Consider the following 11,319-nt stretch of genomic DNA (forward strand, 5'->3'; position numbering starts at 1 on the left):
CGGACAAGAAAGCCAAACGACTCAAGTTCACGGAGGCATCAACCTCCAAAACCCTTTCGAGGGCTACAAGAAACGAAGTGAGTAGCCTACAAGATTGAAGCTGGCCAGATAACGAACGAGTAAATGAAAACAGAATGAGGCGGAGAAGTGTGTGTGGGGGGGGGGGATTCAAATAGCCCAATTGCTTTTCCAATAAGTAAACATTGAATTTGTTTAATTGAATAGCAAAGGTGTTTAACGTTAGTGGCAGGTTGTGTGTGAGAGAGAATAAATAAGACAGCCCAATATTTTAAAAAATTGTTATTCTTTTTTCCCGCATATTTAGCATATTTCCGCATATTTCACAACTTCCCGCAATTTCACCGCATAAAATCACATAAAAACCCTGCATGTTTAATCGCATAATCAAGGATTTTAGCCCGCATAATCAAGGAATTTAGCCCGCATAATCAAGGAATTTAGCACGCACAATCAAGGAATTTAGCCCGCATAATCAAGGATTTTAGCACGCATAATCAAGGATTTGTCCTCGCGTTTTTCTGGAGGGTCTAAAACATATATATTTACCAATGCTTTTCAGAGTTGATTTAACACCTGCACCTCTTGTAGCATCAACCGTATTTACAATACAAAGCGTGTCATTGCGTGTTGTAAAGCACTTTGAATTGCCTGTGTGTGCTATACAAATAAACTAACCTTAAATGAATCATTACAATACTTCCGTTGGTTTTTAAAGCTCTTAATGGTTTTGGTCCTAGCTATTTATCAAATTAGCTTTTAACCTATGAACCATCTAGAACTGTCAGGTCTATTAATACTTTCATTATACCGTAAGTTAAAGTTGTACCGCACTTTGTGTTACTTGTGTACTGAAGAGGATTAGGGCCCCATGTGATGGTTTTGGAGATCTGACCACATTTAAATTAGAAAAAATCTGAATTCCGACTATAATCTCAGAATTGTGACATTTTTTTTAATGTTTTTTTAAGTCAGAATCATGGAAAATAAATCAGGTAAAAAAATCCCTTTTGGTTAGATCTCAATTGTATTTGACATCTGGCCCTAATCCTCTTCCATACCTTTTGTGTATGAAAAGTTCTGTATACATAAAGTTTGATTTCATTTGCTTTGATAAACGAAAACCATACAGAAGAAAAACAAAAGCACTGTAGTAGCTAGGCGCAAACATTAGCTTTGAGCCAATATTATCACATGTCTTTTCTACAAGACATATAACAAAACTAATTTTTTCCAGCTATACAAGTCTTCTTCTTACTTTCTCATCAACACTGTGGGCTGCGTAACGTGTTTACTTCCCTGGATTTCATGGTCCTCAGCTGAGAGAGGAAACTGATCAGACCACTAACAACAGCCGACATGCTGAGTTCAGCCAAAGCAATGATAATTAATTCAGCCCTCATGCATAATAATAACCAGACAACTGAGCAACGAAGATCCGATAAACTTTAATATACATTCTAATTAAAAAGCAGAACTAAATAGCAGTTTGGGGGTCACAGTCTGTTTGAGCAAATACATCCTGAGGCCAGAAGTATAACAAGCATGAAGCCTGAGTAAGGCTCAAAGCATACATGGTGTTTACTCATTTCCAGCTCAATACAGAAAACATGTATGTGGAAGAGCCGGGTGATCTGGAAAATCAGAGTTGTTTGATGAAATGAAATGTTTTACAATTAGTTATACTGTAAGGTAGTGCAGGAATGACTGTTAAAACCCAGAACAGAGTTAGTATTTGTATCACTTCCATGTCTCTTGTCTTAAGACATTTTCACATTTTGTTTTATGACATTAAAATACGTCAGTAAATACCCCAATTGTGAATGTCCGAAAACTACTAAACATCATGACGTCGGACATTAAACGTTTTTTTCTTTAGGTTATTGCAGCTACGCTTTAAATATTGTGATTAGTATCTAAATGTCCCCCCAAAAGATCCCATTAGGCGCTTTCACACCGCAGTACTTTTCCCACTTTAGTTCCGAAATCCGGAACTAAAATTAGTTCATGAGAACTAAAGGATTCTCATGAACTAAGTTCTGATGAACCTTTGTGGGAAAAGTGTGAAAGCGCCTATTGTTTATTGTCAAGGTTGCGATGCTAACTTCATTTCAAATTCATCAGCCTACAAAAATACATCATCACTGCACCACTGTATCTCCTATGTATTTTTTTTAAATCAGTCAATAATTCAGACTGAATAGCCTTAAATGAAAAGTTCGGACGTGGACGGATAAATACAAACAATATAAGGCCTATTTTAGAAAATAAGTTTGCCACCTTTTTTTGTCGAGGTCAAATCAGTGCTGATAGTAAATGCAGTGTATTGAAGTGATACATTCCAAAGTTTGTGCTATTTTGATAGAAAAAGCAGAAAGAATGTGTCTGACTCAACAAAAACAAAAATCAGTGTGTATGGCATGTTACTGGTAACGCACTTGACCAGGGGCTGCAGATGGTAATTAGCTATTAGCTGAAATCTGGCAAATATAATATTTTCTCTTTTGTATTTTTATGCAGTATTCTTGGTCAATAAAAAACATAATAATTCAATACAAATAGCATACTTACTAGGGAGATGGGCTTCAAGTTCTGAAACTTCTGTAGAGAGAAAAAGAAAGAATCATAATTAAGGAGCGACAAACGGATACAGTATCAGTTGCTTTTTCAAAACAGATTGAGATAATAGTGTGTTTCCTGGAAGAGCAGGAAAGACAAGTAAAACAAAAAATGCACATGACGTATTATGGTGTTATACTTAAACAGAAATTACTAAAAGCCTGGCAACCTTAGCTTGAGTTGTATGAAGTGCTGGTCCCAAGCCAGCTCATTAAGCACTTTCCTGTCTAAGAACTGTATTGACCTTTAACCAAAACCTTACCTCAGTACCTAAGGAAAAATAAGTCGCTCCAATGGAGTATCTGTTTAAGTAAATGTATAGACTAAAACAAATACAGGTGATAATCCAGAAGAGAGTAAACATGAGGCAAGACAAAACAATAGAGCTAAAAGCTGAAAAGGATAAGGACAGTCCTTTAAAATGTAAAGGGACAGAGAGAGGAGGCAGATGTGTTGGAGCTGCCTCCCAAGGCAACTAGAAATACCTATAAATAAAACAGACGGAGCAAGAGGCAAAAACATGGACAGAGTGAAAAGAAATGAAAAGAGAGAAATAGAAATGTAGAAAAAGGAACAGGACATTCATGGAGGAAGAGGAGCGTGAAAATGTATATTCCTGTATTGAAAACAACCAAAAAAAAACGTTATTGACCTGGAGTAAATCCCCAAATATGTGTCTGTTTTGTTTTCATTATTCGAGCTGACAAAATACCGGTACCTTTGGTAAGGAGGCGGTCCCTGATGGAGACCCTGTGGGTGGAGTCGGAGGCCCCGGAGGCACGGCCCGTCTTCCCTCCATCGTCTCTCTTTAGCTTACTGGCCAACGTAAGCATGGCTGCGCTGCTATGTTCTGCCTCGGTCTGCCCACCGCTGCACTATGCTGCTAAAAGCCTGACAATCAGAAGGAACATAGATAATACATCAGTCAATGGAGAACAAATGGGGGGGGGGAAACATAATGAGTTTCAATAATCATTTCAATATCTCTTCTGGCTTACTCTCTTACAACAAAGACGTGCACACAAGGTAAACTGTGAAATCTACATTTCAAACTGTATTGCATTTCATTTGTCGTCTATCTAGAGTAGACCATAGGTTACATACAGCGTTAGAGGCAGGGCCCGTTCGATTCACAGTGGCAAATTAATGTAAAATGGCCTGACTCTCTTCTCTCCCAAGAAAAAAAGGGATCTTCCATGGACCTTCCAGCAATCTTACGCATGTATTGGGCCCATTCAGCGTAAGCACGTAAGCACTTGAGTTTTCCCTAGGCCCGGCTCCAATCCACTCAGTCACAGTCGGTCTCGGCTCAGTCCAATTATTGGAAAATAACTGGATTCAGCTGTAGCGCATTTCACAGCTTTAGAACCTAATAATTGAAATGAGGGCTTTTCAAAAGTTCGTACTGTGAAGATGATTTATCTCAAGAGAATGATATGCTGATATACAGACGTCCCTTTCACATTTTTATTCAAGGGGAAGGAGTCTTTTTTGACCCTATGATATCACAGAAGTTGCAGTACCACTGTTTTGTTATTAAGAAAATATACTTCAAAGCCCTGCTCTCTGCCTTGGGGCTTGGTCTTGATTTGACAGCTTGACAACTTCAGCCCTCATGACACTGCACAGATTAAGCAGATATAGATACTTCAAAGCTGGATGGATGAAAACAACAATAGAGCAAGGAAAGGGTCTTTCAGGTACATCATATGTTATACATACTATAAGGCCAAAGCTTAGCTGTTAAATTATAGATCTTAAAATCACATCATGTTGTAATTCTACATTAAGTTTCAGCGTTTCAATCATGCATATTCAGACTAACCTGGTCTCATATAGGCAAAGGTGTAATAGGGACAGAAATAGCAAGTGTTTAACGAGCAAGACACAGGGAAATAATGAGGTCTTATTATACTGCTTCCTTTACTTCCTATAGCAATAAACTAACAGCTATGACAACATTTAATTACGGTGGTATAATTGAGAGCTCCACATCGATTAGAGGAGTCAATTGCAATTAGGACTCCCCGTTAAGAAAAGACGTGTGGTGCCAAAAGAGTTATGGACTTCAATATGAGACTACATGCAGCTAGAAACTGAGGCGATCAATACCACAGCAATAACAATTTTCTCTATTCTCTATGACAAATAAAATGAATGCAATATATGTTTAAAGAGTTACATTTAGACCATCTGCCGGAAAATAGATAAATATATCGTAAAAATTTAATTTATCTGGCAGAAGGCAGCCTACAGTGACAAGCATCAGAACTGAAAATTAACAGCAATTTGGCCACACTGCATGATATTCAGCAGATAACGGTAACAGCAGAGTAGTAGAGGACAAAAGAGTGTTTCAACATCATGAATCTTCCAACTTCCCTATTAGACACTAAGCAGGAAGCCATCATATACTGTATGTTTGACATTTTAAACTGAAAGATGAAAATATTCACACCTTGCAAATGTCTTACTGTTAAACAATGTTTTTGAAAGCTTGACATGTCCTGGAAGTTGCTGTAAAACTGTAAATCTATTTCAGGTTAAGCCTGGGAAAGATAATGTATCAACATTTGGTATTCATTCTTTTTGAATTAATTAATAACAGAATCATTTAAAGGTCCCCTATTATACTTTTTTTCAACAATATATTATGGGTATCAGATATTACAAAACATGTCTGTGAAGTGTTTGGTTTGAAATACACACAGATCATGTGTTCCCATAATCCCATCCCATAATCCCCTCTGTTTCAGCCTTGTTTCAAAAGTGCTGATTCAGTATATGTAGCTTTAATTGCAAATGAACTGCCACACCCCTATGAGGAGTGTTATTTTTAAAAGAACACAATGGTGATCTAGGAGGAGACTCAGGTGATAAGATGGGTGTTACCTTGGTTAGTTATTGGCTACTGGTTGCACAACCCAAAAAAACATTGTGACATCACAAAGTGGCCAAAGTCTAATTTTCAGACAGGTTTTTATATAAATGGATCAGGACACACAGACAAATAGAAACAAACAGGGTACAGTATGTGAACATATAAAATCACCAATAAATGGCCACTACTTTCAGGGAATTTCAAGCTTTCAAAGAAGTCTGCAACCTCTTTGCCTGGTGCTGGGACATAATTTCTTCCAAAGAAATGTACTGTTTGACACACTGCTTGTGTCAGTCATCAATGCACATCTGCTGTATTATCCTGTTTCCTTAATTTTTCAGCCCAATATTACACTTAACATTGCAAGTGGTGGTGCAGAATAAGGTCTTTTAACCTTTCTACGGGAGCAGATCACTAACATCTCTGATGACTGTGTGTCCAGTGAGCACCGGGGGGAGCTCATTTGGGGAGCAGAAGCAGCAAAGGGTGAAGGCATCAGGTATCAGAGAGCCATCAAATGTGTGTCACTGAGTCTGACTCACAGCCCAGCAGCCTGAGCTGTCAGTCACTGCACCCTGGCCTGTGGCTCACTGACACAAAGTACCTGGATGTTAGTCAAGTAGCTGCAGGGGTAGGGGCAGAGCCATGAAGCAGAACCAAAAAATAGGCTTGTACAACTAGCAAATACAATAATGAAAGATCTGCTGTGTAATCAGACTAAAGTACACTGGCTCTACCACACAAGTGTACACACATTGGAACAGTATGTCAAGCTTATTTATATAACCAATATAAAGAATACATTGGTAGAGTGATGCTAAGTGTAGTTGCTCTGTAAATAAATACACCCTGTAACTCACGGTGGACAAAATTAGTACAGCTAACTCGATACTGAAACACGTAAAAGTGCGTATTCCTCGCGACAACACCTTTTGCGGAGCTAACAGGATTATTAATGCTAATGTAAACACTTTTAAAAGGTAAAGTTAGAGCTTCGTCACTTTACTTTTTAACTCGTTAACCCACTGCAATAACAAACCGCTAACACTGCAGCTTATAACAGCTAGCTAAGCTTTAAAACAGTATCAGCTAAGGCTTATTTTCCGCACGTGTGCTTGAGTGCACAAGGACATGTCACTTCGTTTTGATTCAGTGAAGTCGCACGCGAGTTGTTGATGAAGTATGTGTGCTAGTCGGTGTTAGCTTGTGTGTTTTCTGAGCGTTGTGTTTTACCTTCTGTCTCAGAGCTAGCGCCCCTTGCTACACCATAATAATCCGCACTCCTCGGTTCAAGGCGCTGTCTGTGACTCCAGCCGGAGGTTATAGGAGACACGTCGGACTGTAAATAACTTTAAAAAGTGATTATTTGGGACTCGGAGTGGATTTAAACTGATTGGGGAATCAGCTGTCAGAACTTCGCCCCGGTGTCATGGGCAACGGAAGCGCAGTGAATGCCGTTTGTTATTGTTGTCCGGGTAGACATGGTGGCAGATAATCAGTTCCGCAGAGCAGAGGTTCCATAGATAGACTGTATGCAAAGGTCTGTTCTAGCATTTTCAGCTATCGTGAAAATACAAAGTTAAGGCGAGACACCCCAGGTGAATAGGGTAATTTTTTTAACTTAAAGGTATCAGCTAGAAATCTCTCCAGTTAATTACTTACAATAAGGCAATTGTCTTTTGTATTACAAGTTTTCTGAAATAGCATGTTTAAATATGCAAATTAGCCATTATCTCATCAAATATGTGCATATTTTAACACATTTCAGGAATCGAAATCTGAACTTTGGATAAAGCCAGGTTAAAAATTCTTGTTTCACTTTGTAGTCATATTAGTATCTAAGGCTTTTATGCTTTTGAATCATTTTAAAATATACTTTTGAATAATTTTGGTGATTCTTTGTGGGAAATATTGAATAACAGTGTAGTGCTTCACAAAATCACATATTAATGTCTCCTGCTGTTTATTTATTTTTAAAAAGTAATGAAAAACATATATCTTAAAAATATTCTAGCATGGTGCTACACCTTATGTGTGTACTGTTTTTCAATTATTGGTGAAATGATCCGTATTGGATCATATCTGTATTAGTAAAATATATGTAACAGTAGCTGTGCTATAATATGTCTTTTAGCATTTTGTAGTATCTTTTATCTGATAATAATAACATCTTCCCGGATTCACAATAAAATTGCATTACTTTTAGAAATGATTGAATATAATGATGAAGGGATATTCACATACTTAACCCACCCATTATTACACGGACATCGTGCCATAAAAATAGCACCATTTGCAAAATGGGAAACAAAGCCTCACAGTTTGACAGAACAGTTCATCGACTTCTTGGAGCAAACCCAACTCCTCCTAAAGTATTTTGACAAAACTGTCACTCAGCCAGTTGTTTTGGACCCGAGGGGCTGTCACTGTAAACAAGAACATGCTCTTAGGTGACCTGCTTGGTTAGACAACGTTTCTTTTTAAAGAAGAGTCTATTAATCTTAAAGCAGATGATTATATTGTTTTATGTTATACAGCTTTTTTTAAATGTTAAATTAGTTTTTAACTTTGATGTCTGCATAACAATGATGACTTGAAAAATGTTCTCCTGAAGTAATAAAAACGTCTGCTGTTTGCATGCGGGCTATACAAATATTAGGGTTTTATTAGTCACTCACTGAGGAAAAAAGGCCATGCAATATTATTAATCATAAAATATATGAGGTTGTGTTGTTTACATTTCTAATAATGCATATTCCATTATTTGTTATATATATATAAATATATGACCTTAATATAAATGTATAGCTATCAAGCCTTTTCAAATCTACAATCACAGAATATAAATACAATATGTAAAACAAAACACGTTTTTTCTGCAATTTTTTGTTGATGCTTTTCTTATTTTGTATTTCATCTGCTAATCATAATGGACACATAATCTGCTTTAAACCAATGTGAAAAATAACAAACCTACATTTATTTTCTTGAACTTTTAGTGATTCTCCAAGCTAAAGGCTAAAGGCAGAATTGAAAGCCATGACAAAATATTTAAGCAATAGCTCACGACAGGCCGTGGTATATGCTCATTATATCACAGCTAAGGGGCGTGGTTCGGCCCGACGCGAAGCCTTCGTTTGGCGGAAGTGACGTATGCGGACTCGCATGCATCCTCAGGAGGATGCATGCGGACTCCGAATGCATCCTCAGGAGGATGCGGCCGCTGAATTGGGACACAGCTTAGATATCCCTGCCCTAATGCCAAAGGAACTGCACACTGAATATGTTTTGCCGTTTGATGTCTATGTCTGGACCGCTGCGTCAAAAAGGAGGGCTTCTGCCCCGTTACTTCTCCAATGCTTTCTTGTTCCAGTCCCAACGGTATAGAGAACCGCAGTGACGCGTCGTAAAACCCGGAAGTAAACTTCTTCCGGTTCCTTGGTTATGGCTAGAAAGGATCCGTCTAATGTAAATATGACGTCACGTTCTCGTTCTAACTCTCGTTGTAATCGGAGCGGCTCGGTTGTAATCGGAGCGGCTCGGAAGCGCAGTCACGTGGCTGAATGTTTACGTTTGGGATGGCGAGAAACTAAACTATATTAAGTATGTAAATACTTGTTAGCGGTCTTGCTGTTGAAAGAAGAATGACAACACTGTAGATCAGCAACACTATGGTTTATTTTGTATTCACAGGCAAGTCAACGTTGTTGCAGTTAAAGTCCCAAGATAGCTCCTGGTGCAATAAAATGTATGTTGCATGTTACTGCTGTAGATTTGTTTACCTCTTTTATATCCCGTTGGGTAGTTTAATCTGCAGCAATGCATCATATTCTATAATATCATCATATATGTGTAGCTTTGTCTCTGTCGTATCTTTCAAAAGTAAAGTGAAACAGCTGTTTTCAGCTTTGTGATGATGCATTTTCCAGCTGATCCAAGAGGCTTTTTAAACACCTTACTTGGCTTAAGAGGGAGGGGAATTTTCTCAGCACATAAAGGAACACTTTATCCTTCAGTTTATCACAAACATTACATCAACACATTTGGAGATCCTAATTTGAATCCAGTCTGTAATTTGATATTAAGGTTTTAATAATGAAATGAGGTCATGAATCAAGTTCAAGGTTAAGATCATCTTCATTATCCTATGTACAAAAATTAACATACAACATTAATATAACAGTAACGAATAAAAAAAAATAACATTATGCAACTCTGATCTTCTTGCTGATACTTTTCAAAGTTACTTTTACATTTGCTCTACTTCTCCTGCTACTGTTTGCTCTGCTTTCAACTTCTCTTTCAACTCTGCTCTTTACTCTGCTTTCCCTGTTTCCTCTGTTCTCCTCTCCTCATCTTCTCCTCAGACTATCCTCCTTTTGCTGTATCCTCTCCTCTCCTGTTCTCCTCTCCTCATACTCTCCTCCTTTTGCTGTCTCCTCTCCTCTGTTCTCCTCATCTCCTCTCCTCCTCAGACTCTCCTCCTTTTGCTGTTAGATATTTAGACTGTAATGACAGCTTATGATATACTTTTTATAACTACATAAATCACATGCAATGGATTAAAAACGTTGTTTTACTTACCACCTCTTTACAGCTCCATTCATCTCCAAGCTTCCAACATTCACCTGGCGGTGGTGCCTTGGATGAAAACAACTTTTGATATGATACAATACAACAACAATAGTTCACACCTATCCACAGCAATAAGCACAATGAGAAGACTAATGGTCTCTTTTATACCAATTTCTATTGGAGTGAAATGAACTGTGCCATGTCACATAGGATTGGAATGGATGATTGGCTGTGTTTTGTGAATATAGAGGAGATGGCAAAAGTAAATATACTTTGTTTTTACCTAAAGCATCTATCCTCCTCTTCGTACCCCTGCCTGCTCCTCCCGCATTAGACTCTGGGGACTTAGCTTTTAAAATCTTGTTCAAGCTGTCCACTCTGTAGTTGGATCTCATGACCTCAGCTTTATGACCCACCCGGCCTGAAAAAGGGTGTCTACGATGGCTGGTACTGAGAGGTGTTATGGTCCTCTTCTGCCTTTTGTGTTTGGGGGGCGTGAAGGTGAGAGGAAGACTACTGTCATGTGGGGTGTGTTGCTTTACGTCCTCCAAAAGATCATTTAGTCTTGATATCACTGTACACATGAACGTCTCATCCTGTAGGTGGTATGTGTGCTCAGTAATTTCCCGCAATAAGGTCCCACACTGCTGTCGTTTCCTATCTCTTGAGGACTTTGAGTGGTTACCACTGCTCTGATTACAACGAGAGTTAGAACGACGTCTCTTCTCGATCTTCCCGCGATCTTCCCGCGTCCTGCCCACCCCGACCCTTTCCGATTACAGCCGAGCCGCTCCGATTACAACGAGAGTTAGAACGAGAACGTGACGTCATATTTACATTAGACGGATCCTTTCTAGCCATAACCGTCTAGTCTCACAAATAACGTGTAATAGCTACGGTGGTCGACAGGGCAAAACGTAGTATATTCACAACAAAAGACGTGACATGGATACAATATTTTAGAGAAAAAAAACATGGGGCTAAAATAATCTTCGTAATATCTATCAAAGTATGGATCCTGCACATCCACTGGACGTAGATTTTAAAAGTACAATATAAACTTCTCGCCAGAAATGTAATCAAAAAGCATTTGAATGGCCAAACTATCCTACAAATTAGGATTTCCACTAAAAATAAATCGGGTGTCCGCCATGTTATTTTTTCTCACTGGGAAAGTTTGCGATCACGTGACATGGACTCTGGTCATTAGAAATGAATAGGAACAA

General features: G+C 38.4%; 1 protein-coding gene and 1 long non-coding RNA gene across 2 annotated transcripts in view; both read right to left on the reverse strand.

The window, feature by feature from the left end:
- The window catches only part of ube2f (ubiquitin-conjugating enzyme E2F (putative)), a 48,774-nt gene extending 41,807 nt beyond the window's left edge, over positions 1-6,967 (reverse strand). The window contains exons 1-3 of the mRNA XM_010783209.1: positions 6,752-6,967; positions 3,356-3,528; positions 2,590-2,619 (exon numbers count right to left, since the gene is read on the reverse strand). Coding sequence (XP_010781511.1) covers positions 2,590-2,619; positions 3,356-3,470 — 145 coding nt within the window. The 5' untranslated portion in view covers positions 3,471-3,528; positions 6,752-6,967. The remainder of the gene's footprint in view (positions 1-2,589; positions 2,620-3,355; positions 3,529-6,751) is intronic.
- A 2,979-nt stretch (positions 6,968-9,946) lies between these two features.
- On the reverse strand, positions 9,947-10,948 carry LOC104955815 (uncharacterized). Its single transcript, XR_799487.1, has 2 exons — positions 10,377-10,948; positions 9,947-10,159 (listed from the first exon to the last, which is right to left on the reverse strand). It is a non-coding gene; the product is annotated as an uncharacterized lncRNA (long non-coding RNA).
- Between the last annotated feature and the right edge of the window lie 371 nt (positions 10,949-11,319).

This window comes from Notothenia coriiceps, unplaced genomic scaffold (genome assembly GCF_000735185.1).
Source record: "Notothenia coriiceps isolate Sejong01 unplaced genomic scaffold, NC01 NC01_scaffold00024829, whole genome shotgun sequence".
NCBI classification, from domain to species: Eukaryota; Metazoa; Chordata; class Actinopteri; order Perciformes; family Nototheniidae; genus Notothenia; species Notothenia coriiceps.